The sequence below is a fragment of the Ursus maritimus genome, unplaced genomic scaffold, assembly GCF_017311325.1.
Source record: "Ursus maritimus isolate PB19 unplaced genomic scaffold, ASM1731132v1 scaffold_4, whole genome shotgun sequence".
Taxonomy (NCBI): domain Eukaryota; kingdom Metazoa; phylum Chordata; class Mammalia; order Carnivora; family Ursidae; genus Ursus; species Ursus maritimus.
The window spans coordinates 8,931,649-8,954,300 of NW_024426552.1; the positions used below are offsets into that span (position 1 = coordinate 8,931,649).

At 48.1% G+C, this 22,652-nt stretch overlaps 1 protein-coding gene across 1 annotated transcript in view; it reads right to left on the minus strand.

Annotated features, from left to right (window-relative positions):
- DOP1B (DOP1 leucine zipper like protein B) overlaps window positions 1-22,652 on the minus strand; it is a 103,469-nt gene that overhangs the window by 12,225 nt on the left and 68,592 nt on the right. Inside the window, exons 20-31 of the mRNA XM_040620980.1 lie at window positions 18,121-19,750; window positions 17,527-17,638; window positions 16,715-16,903; window positions 16,446-16,568; window positions 14,761-14,895; window positions 10,321-10,376; window positions 8,803-8,907; window positions 8,642-8,708; window positions 6,675-6,819; window positions 1,385-1,467; window positions 1,035-1,144; window positions 765-911 (exon numbers count right to left, since the gene is read on the minus strand). Of these exons, the coding sequence (XP_040476914.1) occupies window positions 765-911; window positions 1,035-1,144; window positions 1,385-1,467; window positions 6,675-6,819; window positions 8,642-8,708; window positions 8,803-8,907; window positions 10,321-10,376; window positions 14,761-14,895; window positions 16,446-16,568; window positions 16,715-16,903; window positions 17,527-17,638; window positions 18,121-19,750 (2,902 nt within the window). The remainder of the gene's footprint in view (window positions 1-764; window positions 912-1,034; window positions 1,145-1,384; window positions 1,468-6,674; window positions 6,820-8,641; window positions 8,709-8,802; window positions 8,908-10,320; window positions 10,377-14,760; window positions 14,896-16,445; window positions 16,569-16,714; window positions 16,904-17,526; window positions 17,639-18,120; window positions 19,751-22,652) is intronic.

Consider the following 22,652-nt stretch of genomic DNA (forward strand, 5'->3'; position numbering starts at 1 on the left):
AGAATGAATAATTCCCAGCTCACAGTAAAAGGAAAACGGTTTTTTCAAGAGTTGCCCTACGTTCACACAGGAGGCTGTTCATATGCTTGTGCTGATGGAAAGAAGTGGGAGTAGTGACATCAAATATGACTAGTTTTCACGTGGGCTCCCCAGAGGAGCAACAGGACTTCAAGCTGAAAGCCACAGGACTGGGGGGGGGGGAGGTGGCAGGGCAAACTTCGACCAATCGCCACCCTCCATTCCTGCCGTTGACAAACACGTCAGCCATGACAGGCGGAGAGTCAACGTAGTGGTTTTGCTGACCTCCCAGGAAAAGTGCAGGGAGTTCACCTCACATCTGTATCTCAGTGGCAGTGCCTGGCCGGCTGCAAGGTCTCAGTGGGAACTCGTGAAGCGTGAGCCGAGATGTGGGTAAGGACACCACAGTATCACCCGTGGGCTCTGTCATCTCAGCGCTGGAGTACTCTGTGACTCCGAGAGGGAGCAGCACTAGGCCAGGGGACTCTGGAACCCCAGACTGTGCGCTCTGGGGAGTATATGCTCTCGGAATTGAAATCCTTTTGATAAAAAATGCACCTCTGTATTTTTAAAACACTCAACCCCTCTGCCATGAACACAGTTAACATGTGAGCTTGTGACAGGGACGTCCTGGGATCTGGGTTGATGCTAACTGCTCCCATTTCAAGCAGGAGAATCCTGTCAACCGAAACACTTTTTCCACTTGAGGATTTGCAGCAGCCCTTTGTCAGAACAGCATTTCTTACTGTGCACAGCAAGTGTCCATCTGAAAGAAAGCAGGGTCCAAGAATAACTCCGAGACTTCTTTCTTCCAGGCTCGCTTTGTATAGGCGTAGCCGCTCAGAGAGCTCAGCAGCTGAGTGCCGGCCCGGAAGCTGGGAGCGTTGTAGGCGCTGAACAGGGGTGGGGAGAGGAAAAGGTCAAGGTCAAAGGCTGCGCAAAGAAAGCCACTTGGTGTGTTTCCCATAACCGATTTGCTACCTAGGGGCGGGACAGCACGGAGAAGACGGCATTACCTGTGATTGCGTAGGTAAGGAAACACGTAATAAAGCAAGCGGGAGATCAAGGGCACCGCTTTCTCCTTCTCGTCACTTCGATAAACCATGTCCAGGAGAGAGGCCAGGACCTACCAGAGCAGGATCACAAGAAAACAGAAACCCTCTGAAGCGGGCGACAGGAAGAATCAGTCCCCGAGGGGCACATAACCTAACAAGACAACTCCCGGGGGCAGCTCGAGGCCGAGAGCGGCTCTCGAGGGCAGCCAGCAGGGGCGCCGGCACTCGCTGGCCCGAGAACGGAGCGCCTGCACGGAGCTCCGAGCTGGCCAGCATGCCGTCGAGGGAGGACAACTCGGGTGTGCACTGACCTCTGCCAGGAGAGACAGCGCCTGCACGCTGTATACCGAAGGGGCAGACGCGGACACCATTGCTGAAACAGCGGCCGTGGAATCTGCTGACACAAAGAGGCATTTGTGCTTTAATCATGGCGGATGGGCCACCATCTGTGCCCCCGAAACATCGCATGGATGTGATGATGCGCCCCAGCTTTGCACACTGACCATGTATGCATCCCTTAGGGGTTCCTCTCTGTGACCATGTTCAACTTCAGGAAGAACCTGGGTACTATGGTCAAATAAACTAGCGCCGACTACTGTCCTCCTCCCCATCTCTTTTCTCAGCACTGTTCTCAGAACGTCCACACCGCCTTGGATGCTCCATCTTACCCTCCAGGCCCCGACCCCTGGCCTTCCTTCTTCCCACAATCTGTTACTCTCCACCAGCTTGGTCACCCACTGTCACCATCACACCCTTGGCCTCCCCAATTTCCCAAATCTCCATTTCCAGCCTCCCTCTCTGACCACCTTACCTTTCCTGAACCCTTGCGCAGACCACCAAACCCTTCGGCCTGCCACCCTAAGCAGCCATCAAATCCTCCAGGTCTGCCCTTCTCGCGTCCCCACCTATACCCATGGTCTCCCATCTACCTGGCAAACATCCTGGACTCTTCTGCTGCTCTCTCCCTCTGAGACACTCACCTGGAAAAATGCAAAGCTGGCTAAACCCACAAACCCACAGATCAGCCTGTGTTGGTCTGTGTAGCTAAATGCTCTGGAGAAAACCAAACAACAATGGAAGAGATCTCACTTTCCTTCATGACCATGACTCTCAAAAAGGACCTGATGCTACTGGATAGTCCTACCATCTGTGCCCTGGCGGTGTGCTGGCTTTCCTGCTTTGCAGCATTATTCTTTTTTTTTTTTTATGATTTTTTATTATATTATGTTAGTCACCATACAGTACATCCCCGGTTTCCGATGTAAGGCTCGATGATTCATTAGTTGTGTATAACACCCAGTGCACCATGCAATACGTGCCCTCCTTACTACCCATCACCGGTCTATCCCATTCCCCCACCCCCCTCCCCTCTGAAGTCCTGTTTGTTTCTCATAGTCCATAGTCTCTCATGTTTCATTCCCCCTTCTGATTACCCCCCCTTTCTTTATCCCTTTCTTCCCCTACCGATCATCCTAGTTCTTATGTTCCATAGATGAGAGAAATCATATGATAGTTGTCTTTCTCTGCTTGACTTATTTCACTTAGCATTATCTCCTCCAGTGCTGTCCATGTTGTAGCAAATGTTGAGAACTCGTTCTTTCTGATAGCTGAGTAATATTCCATCGTATATATGGACCACAACTTCTTAATCCAGTCATCTGTTGAAGGGCATCTCGGCTCCTTCCACAATTTAGCTATTGTGGACATTGTGCAGCATTATTCTTGCAGAACTTCCCTCTGTAACCATCAATACTCTTCCCTTCTCAGCTGATAACCACACCTCCTAATTCTCTGAGAAAATTAATGGAAACAAATGGAAACTCCCTCAGTTTGGCCACTAGACGCTATGAATCTAGAACATATATATATCTACATTCTCTGCCTTGTCTCCTGTTTTGATAGACACATTCCTGGCTCCTATGGAAGAATAGTAGTCCTATTTATGATGTCAAGCCTGGCCCCATGGCCATCAAGTGCTTCATTTTCTAACTATCCTTTCTCTCTTTGGTATTTATTTCTTCCTCTCTGCTACACGGATCTGTCACCATACAAATATGCTCTGGTATACTTCAATTTAAACACAAAGCAAATAAGGGGTATTCTTTGGTCTTTAGTTCTGCTTGGTTACTGTCCTACTGACAAGTGAGCCTCAAGGGGTTCTCTGGATTCACGGCCTCCTCCTCCTCTCCACCCACTCCAGTGTTCCCACCCCCGTGGCTTCCATGCTGTCAAGCCCAGCGGATCTCTGTCCGACCTTCAGCTGTTTCTCAGCAGCCTTCCATCATGTTACTCCTCTCTCCTTCTGGAAGCATCTTCTCATGTTTCATGACTCTGTGCTCTCTTGGTTGTCCTCCTAACCCACCCCAGTGACCACTTAAGTGTCTTTTCTGGCTCCTTCTCTTTTTTTCTGACATCTCAAATGTAATACTTGCAAAACCAAGCTCAATTTCCTGTTCTAGAATGTTCTTATTTTGGTCTTCTCCACCTCAATAAATTGCATAAGCTAAAAACCAAAGTCATCCTTGATTGCCTTTTTTGTTAGCCACCAGATGCATCAGCAAATTCTGCTGACTCTGCATCTAAATCAGGCCACCTTTCTATCACCCCTGCCTCCAAGCCAACATTGTCTCTTGCTCACACCACTGCAAAATCCTGTTAACTGGACTTCCCTTTTCTGCCCTCACTTGGTACAGCCTTTACTGCTCACAGCAGCCAAACTGATGTTTTCTAAAGACTGAGGAAGAGTCTATCACTGCTCTAAACACTTAAATGGCTTCCACAGCGAGTGGGAGGAAATCTAAGCTCCTGACCAGGCTCCCCTCAACCCCAGCAACCCTCAGCTCCCACTCAGCTCCCTGCCCACCTGCCCCCTGCTAAGCTCCAGCCAGGCTGGTCACCTGGTTTCTGGCCCACGCCCACCTTGAGGACTTGCCATCCCCCCGGGCAGCACCCTCTAGGTCTTTGCACAGCTGCCCCGACTTCTCACTTCTCAGCGCAACTGTCCCCTCCCCGGGGACACACTCCGTAACATCTCCCTGTTCCCAGCCGCTCCTTGTAATTGGATTCTTATTGTCCTTACACTAAGAACCACCTGAAATTCTCAGGGTCATTTACTTCTTTTTTCGATCTTTAAAAAGCTTCATTTTGAAATAACTTCAGATTTTCAAAAGAGTTGAAAGATCCCTTTGTTAATGTACTTTTTGCTTATTGTCTTCCATGCTGCCCCCGTGTCTGCGGCTGTAGGGCCCGCACGCGGGACACAGTGTGCAGGACACAGTGTGCGGCACACACCACACCTGCACTCAGGGGGAGAACCCGCACATCCGGCGCATGCATACAAACTTTAAATGGAGACAAATGCATTATTTGAAGCCTCACTTTGTTTCATGCTTTCTATGGCCAATATGTACACGTAATTTGTTCAAGTCAAGTAAAACACAGTCATGATCTAAACAGTCAGGGATTTTGGTACTCTTTAATTAGCTAATTGAGTTTTACAGAGAAGCTCAAAAATCACCTCCAACTTTGGAATTCTCTGATTTCTTTAAACAAAAATCAGGTAATTTTACTGTAGTATTATCTTGAGGTCAAATGTAATTGCACAGAAGCCAGGCCCAGTAACCGTGGACTGAACACAGCACAGCCGCTCTGGTGGTGGAGAAGCAGTTCGATCCGTACTTCAGCACGTGGGACAGAAATGACTGAGGGCAGATTAGCCCAGATGCAAGTGCTCCCTCCCTGAACCACAACTATAACCATAACCACAGCCTGAGAAAGCCTCACGGTTGCTTTATATGAGCAAATGATAGCACACTATAGTATCTTCGTTACACAATGAAGTATAATTATTTTTCTTATGCAAACCACAAAACTAGTTATCAAGCCAATATGGCAGAAGTAGCGGCCAGTGGTACCACAGTTTGTCGAGTACGCCATCCTTCCTCCTCCTGGGAAGAGAAGCCCCCTTCCGGTAGGCACCCATTTCTCATGGCTCTCGGGCACCAGCCCTTCCCTCTTCTCCGGGTCAGCCGTGTGGCACAAGACGAACCACCCAGAATCTCTGCACGAGACTTGGTTCGCCTCAGCTGAGCGTCTGATTCCTGCTATGCCTAGAATCAGACCCCGAAGCCAGGGCTTTTCACTTACATGAGCCCATGTGTTTTGTTCTGTTGTTTCTATTAATTCTGCTACTTGTGAGAGAAAAGAGCCCTGACTTCTTGACCCTTCTATGGTAGGTTAAAGATCACAGGCTTCGCTTTGAGCTGCTGCTGTAGCTATTGCTAATGACAATGAAAGAGGTAGTAACATATCACAGGACAGTTTCTGAACATTTCCTTTGCAGTGGGTACTGTACTATGTAGCTCATATTAAGAACCTAAATGTAATTTTTTGCCCCTGTGTTAATAAAACTGAGAGCAAACTGGTTTACTTGTCTGGTGTAACCAATACTGGGACTGGACATACGTTCCTGTCTCTCTGTTAAATAACATGGAGAACTAGCGAAAACAATTACTTGCTCCAAGATGCCCTTAATCCTGAAAGAATAACTGAAAACCAACTAAAACAGCTTACATATCAAAACGGGCAGCGTACTTGTCAAGATTCACTTCGGGACTCTTGCCTTGCACTGTGCCCACCAATCCAAAACTCTGCCTAATCCCAACCAGTTCCCCACCCTAAAAGATCTGCCACAAACGACTCAGCCAAGGTCCTGCAACCCTACACACATCCTCCCCAAACTTCCCCTCATAGATGAGACATTGCTATGAGCCTGCCAGGTCTGTCTCTCCCTGCAGTAGGTCTAATAACCTACGATCTGCTTCATCGACAGGTCTGTCCGGTGGTCTTCAGGGCACCAGAGATTAACCATCTCCATGACTCTGTTTAGGGCAGACTCAAGAGCACCTGGCTGATTGATGGTCCGAGTAAACAGATGAGTCTCCTCTGAGAGTCTCCTGACTGCTTTCCTAGGAAGCTATAACTAATAATAAGGCTGGGCTGTACCTAGCCCATGTGACCTCCACTCGAACATCTTCACATCCCAGGCAGTGATGAGACACAAGGATCACTGAGACGCAAGGGTGTGTTAGTCACAAAGACAAGACGCAATCTAACTGCCCGACAACAGTTTGTGGGTTTACTGAATTTTCTTTCCACAGTTCCACAGAAAGAAAAACATACATTTCCATATTTTTTATACCCCACAGATTTCTAATCCATGCAAGTTGTCTTGGGAAGCTACTTTCCTGGATTCTGATCTAGGCTCAGTGAGGGCTTCCATGGTAGCATATGTCACTCGGGGCCCTACCAGTGGAATCCTATTGTTTATTGCACATAAATTATGTTGTAAACAGTAAAAACAGACTACTGGATTTAAAAAAAAAATTTTTTTTTTTTAAGTAGGCTCCACACCCAGCATGGAACCCAGTGCGGGGCTTGAACTCACAACCCTGAGATTAAGACCTGAGCTGAGATCAAGAGTCAGACGCTTAAACATTTGAGACACCCAGGTGCCCCTAGACTGTTTACTTTTAAGGGCAAACCAAACCCCCTCACAGTAGCTGGCAGCAGGCATTCTCTTCTGACCCTCTCTGTACCTACCGCACAAATCTTCCTCAGCGTCAGATTCTTCTAGAGAGATCTGAGGCTGGGCCTTCACTTCCAGGTTTCTGCTTAGCCAGCTGGTTTGTTCCAAGGAAGAGCCGGCAATGTTCCCTACAGCTTCTAGAATTTTTTGAGTGACTTCCTGAGAGAGTAATGGGGAGAGAGAGGAAAGGAAGTTAGGCCAGGAAAATAATCTAAAATGCCTAAAACAGCACCAACCAGTAGAAATACAATGTAGGCCACAAGTAGAACCACACAGGTATTACGAAGTTTTCTAGGAACCATATTAAAAGATCAGAAGAAACAAGTTCATAATGTTCAACCTCGTATATCCAAAATATGATCGGCATGTAATCAATGTAAAAATTAATGAGATTTCACATTTTTTTTTTTGCACTAGGCTTTCAAGATCTGATGTGTGTTTTACACTATAGCATGTTCAATTCGGACAGCCACACTCCCAGTGCTCAACAGCCACATGTGACTAATGGCTTCCATACTGGTCACTGGGGGTGCACCGCGGAGAAATGGGAAGTCACACGGCACGCTGCATCTAGCAGATGCATTTCCCAGTTTCTGGAGGACCACGGGTTCTTGCTAGAATTGCAACTTTCAATAACATAACAAGACACACAATGAAATAAATGAAATGGACTCGATGAGGGTGAAGTGAGGAGTGATCCGTATCAAGTACAATCCGTAGAGAATCGGGTCACGTGGCTGTGATAGGGAGAGAAACGCTGAGCCACTTTCTCAGGCCAGCATCACCAAGTCTCACCAGCGGAGACTGGCTGCATGTCCTGGACATCTGAGCATCGAACCATCCTGACTTCCACTATAGCTGTGTTGAGGCGTGAGGCAAGAGCGCACCCATCCGCCAGCGGCCAGGGTGGGGGTGGGGTGGGGGGAGTGAACTTGAGGAAACTACCTGCCCTGAGCCTGGACAGAGGTGTGCTGTGGCTGACCGTGGCAAGAAAGAGCAGGAAACGGACCGAGAGCTCAGAGGAGGTCCCACTTCTCATGCGGCGAGTGACGGGGAAGGAGTGCAGGCCCTGCCTTGAAGCAGGGGTGAGGAGCTGGTGTCGGGACGCTGGACACCGTGGGACAGAAGCACCCACAGACGAGCAGGGGCGAGGTGCACCAGCTGTACTGGCTGTGGTAACACCATGGCCAAAGCTACCTCTGGAAGGGACTGAAGGGAGGGGCACGCTGGAGGGCGCAAAGTGGGGCCTTGAGAGGGGAGTTTGGGAAGTGCCGTCCAAGCGCTGGTCACCAGCGTCTGGGCTTTAATGATGCTTCCTTCTCGACAAGTGGAGGCCAAAGGAGCCCCGTGAGCCTCCTAACTATGCTTGAGTGTCCTGTAGACGGTGCTCCAGCGGTTCGGCAGTGGAACTGGACAGACCGTTCACAAATGCCAGGGGTCGTAATGATTCGCAGAAATACCGCCAGGGCTATCAAACTGACACATGTTCCTGTTTACACTTGGCTCCAAAAGCCCCTGGATCAATGATTCTCATGGTTGCAAAATAGTGACTTCCTAACTCCATCATTCTATTTATTCTACTCTAAGATTTCCCTTCTAGGGTGAGTTTCACTTTTACTTTTCAGGATTTTTGAGATTTCCTACGAGTACATACTGCTTTAAAAAGAGGGGGTAAGAAAGGCTTCCAGGGAAGAGATCCACAGGGACGGAGTTATTAACCTAACGCTGCTGGAGCCGCAGCTGCGTACGGGGAGGAGAGGGGGCGTCCTGTCAACCCACAGCGGACTGCTCAAGCCTGACACAAGAGCTCTGGCAGGAGACTCTGGCCTGGGTCTGCGGAGCCCTCTAGAGACGGTAACAGAGGAAGTCAGCCGTGAGAACAAACGCAGATCCGAGGAACGACTCTGCCCAGTACCGCTGATCCACGGGCACGTCCTCTAAAAGGGGGACACCACCTCTGCTGAGCTTTTCACACACAGACCTGCAGGTCTTTCTGGTCCTTCTTGCTTTCCAGGTTGGGAGTTCTCGTCACAAAGTCGTTCAGCATGCTGTTGAGAGACAATCAGCTTCAGACTGAGAACGCTGCAGAAACGAGGGACATTCCGGCAGACACACGGGAACGTGAAAGCTGGGTCACATTACCTGAGGAGCAGAAAGTATCCGGGGGGAGCTAGGTTCACCTGTACCGATTCCTTCAACACGGCCAACAACGAAGGAAAGTTCTCTTGCAAGGCTGCTACCGGGAGCCTGTTTTTAAAAAAACAGGAAAAAATACCCAATTGTGAATAAGTCAAAACACGTTATTACAAGCACATTTTAGGTCCGGGCAGCTGGAAAGCAGCGGGAAGATGGCATAGCTGACTGACCTGTTTGTTCTTTTTTAAATTAAAATATGCACAAATGAAATTTTTGTACTCTGGCGAGAACTTGGACTCTAGAGACCAGAAATCCTGCTGCTGTCAGGTCAGATGCTCCTGGTTTCCTGTCTATCAAATAAAGGCCTTGAACCGGAGGGCTGTCTGATCCCTTGGGCCTGTCTAGCTCTAGCATCCGGTCTCCCCAGTGTTGTTGGTAACGGAGTCGGCCCTCGGGTCACAAGGCCACCCACCAGGAAGCCGATCTTCAGTAGCTCTCGCTTGAGGACTGCACAGCACAACATGCTGCAGCCCAAGGGCCCCGGGTTCGAGTCCTGGTGCCTGACATATGGCCTCCGCAGTGACCTCGGCGGTGCCCCCTCTGCAAGAGGAGGAGGGTAAAAACCTAACCTGCAGCTGCTCTGGCAGCTCACGTATCACTCAGACCGCTGTGACAGACGCTTGCTAGCATGACGACGCATGGCAGCTATCACCAGGAAAGACGTGACCGGCTCCTCTCTAAATCCCGGAAGAAGGAACCGGAACGATGCTTGGGGCTGAAGCATCAACAGCTGGTCAGAACTGCACCCCAGACCCAGGGACTCCTAGGATTCTGACTGTCTCGATCTAGACCCCTGCAAACTCAGGGTGCAGAGTTGGAAGAACCCCAGAACGGGAACTGTGTTAACCAAGGAGACTGTATCTGGTCGTCAGACTGCCCGATTGCATAACTCCTGCCACACATGTGAGGATTTGGAGGCTTCCTTGAGAACGGGGCTCTACCCCCCACTTCCCCCTCGTTACTGCAACAGAGATGACCCCACACAGTGGAGGGGCTGCGAGCTGCACCCGGATGTGCCCGTGCAGGACCTGAGCAGTCCAGGAAGCCTTCCTTTCCACGCGTGGAGAACCATGTGGGGGATCCGCCTCCCTGCCTCCTACAGCAGAGGCTCCTGAAAAACGCCAGTAAGCTCGGGACACCCAGGCAGGAGCCACGGGAGAGCACTGAGGACAGCACCCAAAAGATTCATTTCTCCTTTTTCTAAAAGAAGTCTGTAACACGTTTAACACTGAATATAAAGGGTTCTACCCACAGCAGCTGGATTTTATGAAGTCAGATCAGATCTCTGAAGAAGGAAAAGTAAAATCATCAGGGCATTCTCATACCTCAGGAGGAAACTAAGACCCTGTCAAGATATTTTCTGAACTAAGGCTCTCCAGCTGTCAACAAGTATGACCAGCATTCCATTTAGAATCACTGCAACAGCATCTATAATTGAGACACGTTTGGGAAGGGTTGTGTTACCTTTGGACGAAAGCATAGCAAAACTGCAACACGGGGATATCCACAAGGGGCGATTTCTGAAAATAAAAGTGAAACCAATGACTCCAAGTTGGTAGGAAATAAGGTTAGGGAAAAAAAATTACAACACAAAATGAAACAGTCTATATCCTCACAAAGCAAAGGTTTTTAGTCAGAGCCTTTCAAATACAGTAACATATGTGAACACATCCCCCAGGTACAACGAAACAAACCTATGCTATGAGGTCCCGAAACCTTACTGACTTCTTTGCAGACTTCCAGGGCGAGTCCACGCCAGGCTTTTAACAAGTATTCAGGGAAAATTTGGTATAATAACTGCACCTCCCTAAACAAAAAGGTGGTGGACAGTGTGGACCCTCATGAGTGCTTGCAACTAGCTACAGATAAGACACGATAAAAAATTCTAAATCCTAGCTCATGGAATTTCCTCAAACTCAGGCCAGACAACTTCCCTAAATCCCAAGTGGCTGCAACTACTTAGAAACTGGTTTTGAAAATACATTTTTTCCGCTCCTTGCTTATAAAAGTTATTTGTAGAGGTTACAGAACTTGAGTTAATTGAACTAATCACAAAATGTAATTGTTATTCGCACAGCCAAACACCAGCCAGCCATGCTAACTGAATTTAAATAAAACAAACAAAAACCAAACAGCCAGCCAGATGAGATCTAGTGGTTTTTTTTTTTTTTTTTTTAGCCCAGGAGCTGCAGATACTTGTAGGAACTGAAGTAACACGAAGGAACAAAACTGTAAGCGCCTGCTGTGTGCTCAGAGGCCATCGCAGAGGCTCCTCCTGGAGGACAGCTCGCTCTGCTGCTGCAGCTGTAACGCTGCTCGTAGGAAGTGACCACCAGCGCAGGGTCAGTCTCCTGACACTTGACATTTGCTCAGGGTTGTAAATGCAAAGTCACCATGGATCTGATGGCCCCTCCATCCCTGCTCCTCTCTTCGGGGTTGATTAATATTTATGTACACGACTGAAACGCAACAAGACTACCCGGCATTCACGGGAGGCTTGACAAAGGCTACGGATGTCACCCGTGTGCACTTCCATCCCCGATTCCTTGTGCCTCGACGGTTCCATAATCTGGCCTCATGGTGTTAATTTTTAGGCCGGCCTATCCTCTTTTCCCAACTAGGATACAGCTGACTGAGGGCAGAAACAGTTTTACTAGTTAGGATTCCTTACCACTGAAGCACATAGTTGACTTTCAATTCTGGAATGAAGGAAGGGACCAGGGCCCCGAGCACAACTGACTGGAAGCCGTGACAGGCCTTCCTCGCACGGACATTTCTGTAGAGGCTCCCCCATGCCGTGTGCAAGGGGCCCTTTCGGAGGAGGTGTCCAAATGAAGAGTCCTACTCTAAGACAGGTGGAACTATAAAAACGGCCAAGGAAATTCTTGGTCAGTTTTCTCACTTACAGGGTGAGACATGGCCGAAAACGTTGCTGATTCCCAGGTTCAGCTTTTGTTTGCCGTCCCCAGTGCGATGACCTTAATATCCAAAGCTGTATTCCTTTCATTTGTTATAAAACTTTTTATCATGGTAAAATATACATAAGGGGCTCAGTTGGGTGAGCATCCGACTCTTGATTTCAGCTCAGGTCATGATCTCGGGGTCCTGGGATTAGCCCCACGTTGGGAGGGAGTCTGCTTGAAGATTCTCTTTCTCCCTCTGCCCGCTATCCCACTCACGGTCTTTCCAAAATAAATAAATCTTTATACCTAGAATTTGCCACTTTAACCATTTTTTTTTTAAAGATTTTATTTATTTATTTGACAGAGAGAGACAGCCAGAGAGAGAGGGAACACAGGCAGGGGGAGTGGGAGAGGAAGAAGCAGGCTTCCAGCAAAGGAGCCTGATGTGGGGCTCGATCCCAGGACTCTGGGATCACGCCCTGAGCCAAAGGCAGACGCTTAACGACTGAGCCACCCAGGCGCCCCCACTTTAACCATTTTTAAGTGTCCAGTTCGGTGGCATTAAGGTTCACATTGTCATGCAACAATTACTACCATCCACGTCCAGAACTTTTTCATCTTCCCAGATGGAAACTCCGTCCTCATTAGACAGTAACTCCTGTTCCCTCTCCTCCTGCCTCTGGCAACCACCATGCTACTACCTTCTGTAGAAAGTATGTATGCAATGGACTACTCCAGAGACCGCATATAAGTGCAATCACTTGGCATGTCCTCAAAGGTCACCTACTATTGTAGCAGGTGTCAGAATTAACTTCCTTTTCAAGGCTGAATGATATTCCACTGCATGGTTAGACCCGATGTTGTTTATCCAATCATCCATCAATGGATACTTGGGTTGTTTCTACCTTTTCACTACTGTGAATAACTCTATAAACACTGGTATACAAATACCTGTTCGAGTAAAACTCCATTTTTAAATAATCACTTTGTCTGTTCTGCTAGTTTTCATTTAGGGAATTATATCTTTCCTAACACTTCTATTTTTTAAATTTTAACTTATTTTTTAAAAGATTTTTATTTGAGAGAGTATGCACACGAGTGGGGAGGAGGGGCAGATGGAGAGGGAGAAGCAGACTCCCTGCTAAGTGTGGAGCCCGATGTGGGACTCAATCCCAGGACCCTGAGATCATGACCTAAGCCGAAGGCAGCTGCTTAACCAACTGAGCCACCCAGGCGCCCCTTTCCTGACAATTTTAAATCACGTGATAGAAGGCAATTATTTCAAAGTCAAATCCCTGGTTTCTATCAAATTAACTAAGAGCAAAACAGCTCCCACACTTTCACTGAGGCACCCTGCTTTGGTAAACACAAAAACCTCTGGGGCGCCAGGCTGGCTCAGTCAGTGGAGCGTGTGACTCTTGATCTCAGAGTCGTGAGCTCGAGCCCCACGTTGGGTGTAGAGATTGTTTAAGAATAAGACCTATTAAAAGAAAAAGCTCTAAGGGCATTAGAAAAACGTTAAACCACAAAGTCTGCTCTGTTTCAAAACCACTGCACGTGACTGGAAAAGGCCTCGAGGTAGCAAGGACTCTCTCGGCTGCTGCGCAGAAACAGGGAAGCACAACTCTAGAAGCTTCACGGTTCCATTCTAGCACCCTTCACATGCCACTGCTTCCACCGCGGCCAGACGACTCTCTTCCTTCTCAGCATGCTTGGAAGGAATCCTGTCCTCTGACCTGTATTTCTCACTTTTACATAAAAATTATGCAAACTTTTAACTTGCCCTTTAACAAAGACGTTCCTTTTCTCTTTCAACTCTGGCCAGAGCTCTCTTATTGACTAGGCCTGTGGGGACTAGGGCTTTCAGCAGAAATGACTCCGTCCCGCACTAACCTGAACAAACACTACCGTGGTTTCTAGCAGCTCAAGGCGGGGTCCCTCAGATGATAACCCCCGTTCCTTTAAAATGCCTGCCCAAGAGAGCTCAAGGCTGCCGAAACAATTTGCCATTTGCTGAGTCAACACCTAATAGGCTCCTGATCTCCCTTCTCAGAGCATTTATTAAGAAAAGGATAATTATTATTATTATTATTTTTAAAGATTTTATTTATTTATTTGACAGAGAGAGAGAGAGCCAGCGAGAGAGGGAACACAAGCAGGGGGAGTGGGAGAGGAAGAAGCAGGCTCTTAGCGGAGGAGCCCAACGTGGGGCTCGATCCCAGAACGCCGGGATCACGCACTGAGCCGAAGGCAGATGCTTAACGACTGCGCCACCCAGGCACCCCAAGAAAAGGATAATTATTAATACTTCAAGATGTACATGCATCTTCTACAATAGGAAATGTCTTTCTAAAGGACCTGGGAGCTGTCCTCTGAAATACTACCACTGAAAGAGACAGGACCTCTGTCTCCCAGGCTCCCGGAGTGTAGGAGCCTGCCTGCCATGAGCACCAGTCACCAAACCCAGACGGCCCACTTACAACAACCAAGCCCCCTCCCTGCTTTTTTGGAATTTTCCACTTCCCTGACTTTGCTGGAGGCCCTGCTCGTTCACCCTTCCTACTCTGCCATTTTCCGGCTGAAGTACCCTGCTGCCTCTGCCCAAATCAGAACTGAGCTCAGCTCTCTCTCCCAACACAGTAGCTACTGAATAAAGCCGGTCTTTGCCACCTTTAAGTAGTATCTGGCTTTGCTTCTCTATGACGCCTTTTAGGCTGCAGGTACTTGGTAAAAACCCATCCCAGGCAGGGCGCGCCATGGCCGGGGTGTAAAGATGAAAGATGGGCCCTGACCTCTAGCTGCGCCCACCTTCAAACAGGTGCACTGAAGCCCATTAGGCACACCTCACGGGGTCTCCCCCAAGCCCAGAACACTTCCGTTCCCCAACCCCAGGAACTCCCAGTTGCTCCTGCGACCTCTGCTTCACTCCCAAACAAAATTTATAAGACACAGAGATAGGACAGTGCTGCGCATTTATCTGGAAGATCCCCAGGCTTCCGACCTCGTCCCCTCGGATCTGCGGCGGCCTCTTCACCACCTCCTTTGCTAAGTGCAGCACCGTGTCCGTCTGCAGGGTGCTGAGCGCGCAGATCAGGTCGACAAGGGTCAGCTGGGATGCACTTGCCGCTGGGACAATCTGCCAAGGAAAAAAAATAGCTCCCTTAAAGCTCACAGAGAGAAAACAAAAATAAGAACGATGCAGTATTCTATAATAGCTGCCCCATGCAGAAAGAGCTTTTATCTTTTAAGTAAATATTTAAACAAAAGCTGGGTGAAGGACTCTACTGGTGGGGGTAAAGAGGACGCTGAGCATTTAATCACAGGAACGTAGTTGGCAACTGACATACATTCAGAATAACAGGGCCAGGTGATGACGGGGCAGTGACAGTGGTATGTTCAAGCTTAGAAAGCATGTTATTTCATTTTTTAAAAAAGTAATCTCTATACCCAGCGTGGGACTCAAACTCACATTCCTGAGATCAAGAGCTGAATGGTCTACTGACTGAGCCAGCAGGTGCCCCTCAGAAAGCATTTTAGAAACAGACACAATCTGAAGGAAGCAGGGTGGCACTAAAAGATAGCCCTGAAAGTTCGAGGACAGTAAAAGAAAAACCAGATAAACCAGGTTCTCGATAGTTGGCCCTGGCAGGAAGGCCCTGGTATGGGAGGTCCATTTTTGATGATGGAGGTCTGCAAACTGTGCTTACGCACTTGGAAGGCTCAGGTTTGCCACCAAGGAAAACTCCACAGCTGCTAAGCAGAGTGGCCTGGACCACCACCTCTCGTGCCTCCTCAGGGAACAGGAGCCTATGTTGGGCACTGAGATTCTGTCCAGGGGGTGGGACAGACCCTTTGAGGGAGGTATGAGATAGGAACCTAGAGGGTCAAGAAAGGACAAAGGAAGAGGCCTGTGTTGGTTTTGCAGAAATAAACCAAATCCTTGGGGGACTTAGTGATGGACCAGTCAGTGGATATAGAATGGACGAGATGTGAACTGAAGTTACTTTTGGGAATAGGAATGTGAGGATTTAAATCGGTTTTACAGTTTTGTATGATTTTTATAAATTAAAAAGCCTATGGAACCTGCTGTGTCAGTGTAGGTTCATGACTGGAACATTCCAACATATCACTTGGTGGGGGGGGTGTTGATCGTGGGGGAGGCCACGCACATGTGGGGCAGGGGGCATTTGGGAAACCTCTGTACTTCCCCCTCAATTTTGCTGTGAACCTAAGAGTGCTCTTAAAAAAAATAATAAAGTCTCTAAAATAATAGTTTAAAGAAAAGTCGTAAGATGGTATTACAACCAGGGAAGGACCCACAGGGGTTCTCGCGGGGAGGATGATGTACCGTTCCTCAAGCTGGGTGATAGGTTCACGGTGGTTTCTCTAGTGTGTGGAACATACACACCATATACACTCTTGTATGTGTGCTATTAGGTATTACATCTAAAAGGTTAACCGGAAGTACTAGGTATTCATTACACAGAGATCGGAGAACAAGCCAGGGGTGAGTCCTCCCCGCGACAGGCCTAGCTGGAGGCACAGCTGTGTCATCTGTGCATTTAAAGCAGTGAAACTACTCCAGCAGCTTCCCCTGCTGGCCTCTGATGTCACCTTTGATTACAGGAGACTCTGGTATTTCTGGCAGAGTAAGTACAAGCACAACTTTAATTTTTAAGACTCTACCTTCATCTTACTGAGACGCTTAACCTTCTTTCTGCTCCACACTGCTGCAACCGCGGCTGTCAACTGAACTCCAAGATGGGCCGTCAAGGGGTTCAAGAAGTCTAAAATTTTTTGTCGTATGGTCTAGAACAGGGGAAAGAGAAGAGTTATGGCAAAGTAGTACCACAGTGTGTGTGTGCGTGTGTGTGTATGTATTCCTGAACATATTTATCTTTGGTGGGATTATATAAGAAAAAGAAATAATAAAACCACAGAGGAAGTTCTCTCACTTTGGTGGTTTTAAAGTAAACGGAAGAGGATCCCTTTGTGGCTCCAAGGAGATCGACGGGTCTCTTGTGAGTCTCCTCCTTTCTCAGAACATTCCAGAGAAGGGCCATGGTGTTAACAATTCGAGGCAACTCTTCCAGAATGGCATTCTTGGCATTTTTCAAATTGGTAGGATCGCTTACAGCGGTGGTCTAAAATTGAAAATGAGCATGAGACTCGGCTGTGTGTGTGGCACCGGCTCCCCTCCCATGAGGCCAGGATGGGCCCTCACGCTCCCCTGAGCAAGTCCCACGGGCAGTGGTCTGGCAGCAAAACGCTTCTGTGCATTTCAACCCATAGCCTTCTTTCTAAGAGGGGCACCTGGGAGTCTGAGGCTCCTCATTAAACTCAGTCATTCAGCCAAAGCAGCAGCTGCATTCGAAAATTTAATCCCCAACCGTACAGAGCAACTGACAGCTAAAACGGCTTCAGACCGCAGATTCACAAACACCATGAGGTCAGGTATAAAGTGTGTGCAAAAAAGATGACATTTTATCCCATTTGGTTACTGATAAAAAAATGGGCAACGCGGGGGGGGGGGGGTGCGCCTCGCGGAGTGCCAGAAGGACAAAACTACATTTGCATTACTTTGACCTATTTGTGCAAGCATATTTGCATACACACTTGCGTTATTCGTAAGCATACACTTGCATACATATTTACATTCCTTACACGTGCACATTTCTCATTTGAACTGGTCATAATCCAATGAAGACAAAACAATGTATGAAATGTGCCTCAAACTCAGGGAAAAAACAAAACAAAACAAACTTACCTTTTTGTTTTGACTGGGTTGTTCCAAAAGACAAAAATGACTAATGGTCGTCAGACCTTCCAAAAGAGTGAGTGGGTAATCCGGAGAAATGTTTTCCCTCTTGGAGGTTATGCTTTGGTGAAGAAATGAGAAACTTGTTTTGAGAATTTTTAAGAATGAGGCTGTCAAGTTTCTAATCCTACCTATAAATGCAGAAACCGGAGAGCTAGCACGATCTTCAATAAATTGGGGCCCTCGTAATGAAATCTTGTTATAATAATGAGGCGCATCTTCTGTGCTCTTTTACATTCATACAGTCACTTGGAAAAAATGTTTTCAGATGTTTTAGAATTTCTGTGAAAGTGATGCATGTTTTTATTTCTGTTTTACAAAAGTCAAGGAGAGTGGCTGCAATACTCAGCTAGCCTGGGTATCTGTGTGGAATCAAAAATGAAGGATATGAGCATTTAGTTCCTTGTTACCCCCTCTTGACTATGCTAAACTGGCTTCTGATTAGGCTGAAATTATCCCCCACCTGGCTTCTAGGACACATCAGCCATTCACTGAAAACACTGGCCTCAAAGTAGTAATAATGTATCAAACAGTTTGCCATACCTGATAGAGAGCTTCACAGATTCGCTTTCATACTGCTTGACCAGCTCATCCAAATTTTTGCAAATCTGGACAATGAAAGGGGTCACTGTCCAGCCCAGGGACCTTCCAAAGTATGGTAAGGAATGCGTGACCAAGCTCACCCAGGCCGGGTGCATACCATAGCCGTAGGCCGGCTGCAGCCCCCGCACCACGGCGGACACCAGCAGCCCCTGGGAGGTGAGCGGGTGGGGCTGCACGTACTGCATGGCACTGATGGCCTGCTGGAAGTTCAGGGCCTTCCGCCACTCCCGGGACAGTTCCGGCTGATTTTCGGCTTCTTCTTGGACCTGGCCCAGGTGATGTTCCAGGACAATCAGCACCTGCAAGAGCTTCAGCAACTCGATCTGCAGGGGGTGCTCACTCCAGATCTGATCCTGGCCCAGGTTGATGAGACTCTCCTCAAAGAGGCTCTCTTCCTGCAGGGCCCGGCCTCGCTCGGCCGTGGCCAGTCCATAGCGCTTCTGGCTCGTGTACATGGATGCGGACAGCGACAGCAGGACAAACTCCTGAACTTTGCACCTCTGCAGCAAGCTGTGAATGAACTCCACGTTCTTCCCCTCGGCAGACTTGGCCACAGAGACCAGCTGCGTCATTATTCTAATTAAAACCTCCACGCTCTTGACCTGCACATCCCGGTTGCCGAGGACATCTCGGTGGGAGACCTTCAGGTAACAAGGATAATAGCTGCGCAGGAAACTGAGGCACAGGTAGGTGAGGAGCTCGATCAGCAGAGAGTGGGGACACACGCTGGGAGACTGGGTCTGCAGTTTTCCATAGAAACTCTGGCCAACAAGGGCCTCCTGGTGGCGAGCGAGGAGGTTGGAGATGAGGTTGAGGTGCGCGGTGGAGCTGGTGTCCATGCTGGTCCTGGACACCGCCTCGATAAACTCCTTGGGGTTGGTTTTGAGCACAGCCTCTAACACTGAGAAGGCATAAAGAACTCGCCGGGAGTCGTAGGGCTGCAGGTAGAGCAGAATGTGCTTGAACAAGGCCTCGATGGTCTCCTGCCTCTCCCGCTGCTGCTTTAGCAGCCGGGACGTGCTGAGGGCCTGGAGCTCCAAGTCGGCCTCCTCGTCACTGGAGAACGACTCCGAAGCCTGGGTCTTGTCCGAGTCCACGCGTGCCAGGCTTAATTTGGCACCGGACTTGAAGCTTTCTGCCTGGAAGGCCGCCAGCAAGGCCGAGCGCTTGGGGTAAACCCTGCCGCCCATGGGGATGGGCGCACAGCAGCTCTCTTCGTTGCTCAGCTCCTGCGGGTCGTGGGAAGGGGAGGAAAAGGAGGACGTGTTCTCGCTGTCTGTGTGGGCAGAGCTCGTGTCTGCAGACTCCGTGTGCTCGCTACTGTCCAGGGCGCTGCAGGCCGTCCTGTCGGGAAGGTCCATGTAGTAGGGAAGGTCGTCCTCGCTCAGCTCACTTCCGGGTGGGCACTTCTCTGGTTCCTTCTCCACCTCGGCCCAAATGGCCTCACGGTCCACGGTGGTGAACTGGCTCAGCGGCACGCCTTCTTCAGAGCTGCCTTCTTGAAGCTCGGGCGCTCCACCGGACTCTTTGAAGGGGGTTTTCTTCCTGTTAAACCAACGATGCAAGTCTTCTGGAAATTACAAAATGACAAATGACTTCAGGACAGAAGGGTCAGCTCTGATAAGTTAGTTCTAGAATGATCTTTATCTTAATGCCACACAGAAAGATTGATGTTAATAAAATTCCCCCATAAAACTACACCACCAGACTCTACATTGTATCATGGGCAAAAGGCAGACAAGTAAAAGTGAATAGTCTTCTAAAACTTTCAGGCAATCAGATAATTTAGTTACACTGTCACAGAAAATACAAGTATCACAACTTTTATGGGGAGGGTGATTTTAAAAGAAGCATATTATTTTGTTCCTTTCAAGAAATGAGTTTCCTTTCAAGAAATGTATCCCACAGAAATGTCAGCAGGTTTTCAAAGCTGTAAAGGTATTCGCTGAATGGTCAGGTGTGAAGACAAGCTGGAAAGAGAACAAAACATTACGAGACAGAAAAACTGCAGCACATGCATGCTGTGGAGGACTCTCTGGGTTCTTAAAGGATACGTCTGTATATACTGATATGGAGCAATGTGTGGGATGTATTAAGTAAAAGAAGAAAAACCAAGCTGCAGAATCCAGCCGTATGGAATGAGCTCACTTAGGGGACAGCATCTATAATACGTGGCTCTAATCTGGGAGACTACCCACCAATCGTCAACGGTACCTAGCTCTATCAGCAAGCACTGCAGGGGGCTTTTATGTGTGTTCTGACCCTCTTATTACTCCAATTTTTTTTTAAGATTTTATTTATTTATTTGACAGAAAGAGAGAAACAGCCAGCGAGAGAGGGAACACAGGCAGGGGGAGTGGGAGAGGAAGAAGCAGGCTCCCAGCGGAGGAACCTGATGTGGGGCTCGATCCCAGGACTCTGGGATCACGCCCTGAGGCAAAGGCAGACGCTCAACGACTGAGCCACCCAGGCGCCACTACTCCAATTGTTAAAAGAAGCATGTTAGTACTTCTGTAATCAGAAAATACACAACCTTTAAAATATTTGAGTCTCCTTAAAAAAAAAACAACAGCCAGGAAGTCTTTGGTAGGTACTGGCAAACCATTTTCATACGCAGCTCTCAGCAAATCTATTCCGTGACCATCAAGCACGATTAGGAAAGGAGGAAGAATAAGACATCAGAAATAGATGAGCTGGGGCGCCTGGGTAGCGCAGTCGTTAAGCGTTTGCCTTCGGCTCAGGGCGTGATCCCGGAGTTCCGGGATCAAGTCCCACATCGGGCTCCTCCGCTGGGAGCCTGCTTCTTCCTCTCCCGCTCCCCCTGCTTGCGTTCCCTCTCTCGCTGGCTGTCTCTCTGTCACATAAATAAATAAAATCTTTAAAAAAAAAAAAAAAAAAAAAAAAGAAATAGATGAGCTGCCTAAGGCTCACGGTGGTATTTTCAAAATAGGTATCTACAATATTATAAAGATAGGGTGGGGGTAAAGCAGAATTCTTCTAGTTGCTTCCAGGGGAAGGACATGGCAGGGAAAAGACATTTTCTCTTATTAGGAAGGTAGCAGGAAACATGGGTTAGAGGAAGCAGCAGGAAGTGCCCTGAGACTTTTGAAACTGGATTGCGTGGCATTAGGACTTTCTTCTTAACACAAAGGAACACTGTGATAGCCAAACTTTGAGGAAGGTGCTTAATTTATACTTCTTTGGATTTTACTTTCTTATAAACATGGAATAATAGAATGCCTTTTCTTTGAGAAGGCAGCCAGCTTTCTTTCCTAAAGGAAAACTAGAGGTTCCAGTTTTAGGGAACCTTGTAAAGAGAAGAAGCATCTCAGAAATGGCTGCTTATGGGGTATTAGGCTGCTTCTCGCTGTAAGATAAGACTGGTGCGAAGAGAATATTTACAGCCCAGTGGGCTACACAAGCTAACTCAAAGCTTGTAAAATCAGCACTGAGAAAACTGCAGGAAGTCATAAAACACACCTAACGTGGGAAGTCATGTTAGTTCATGAACTGTGCTGGCACTAATCACTCACACGTAATGTGCTCATCAGGTTTATTTTATTTTACTTTATTTTATTTATTTATTTTTAAAGATTTTATTTATTTATTCGACAGAGATAGAGACAGCCAGCGAGAGAGGGAACACAAGCAGGGGGAATGGGAGAGGAAGAAGCAGGCTCATAGCGCAGGAGCCTGATGTGGGGCTCGATCCCACAACGCCGGGATCACGCCCTGAGCCGAAGGCAGATGCTTAACCGCTCTGCCACCCAGGTGCCCCCATGAGGTTTATTTTAGTCTCGGTTTTCTTCTTCCTACCTATATTCTACTAATTTGTGCTATAGGTGCCTCTGGGAGTGGCTGGGTGGCTCAGGCGGTTAAGCCTCTGACTCTTGGTTTCCGCCCAGGTCATGATCTCAGGGTCATGAGATCAAGCCCCACACTGGGCTCCATGCTGGCAGGGGCGGGGTGGTGGCGGCGGTAGTGTGTGTGTGTATGTATGCTGTGTCTGCCTGCCTGCTTGGGATTCTTTCTCTCTTGTTCTCCCTGCCCCTCTGCCCCTTCCCACCTCCCCACCACTTGTGCATGCTTTCTCGTTCATAAATAAATAAAATCTTAAAAAAAAAAAAAAGATGCCTCTGGAAGTTTTTGGAACTCAAAGGCTTATTTCTTCTGCATTTTTGATTATCTGTTCACAGAATCTACAGCTGGAGGGAACTTTAGAGAGTAGATAGAAAAATGGATAGACAGAAAAGAAACCACTTACCTTGTTGAAGGTTCACAAATAAAAGTTATTTTTTAGATAAGTACAATTGGCCAGATTACATGGAAATTACAACTTCTCGGCCATTCGTAGCTGAGGCAACCTAAACCACCCCTTGGTCTAAGCTGGGATCTGGAGGGAAGTGCCAGCCTACCCAGACACAGAACTGCGATTCTTCTAAGTGAAGTCTCCAGCCTGGGAGGCACTGGGA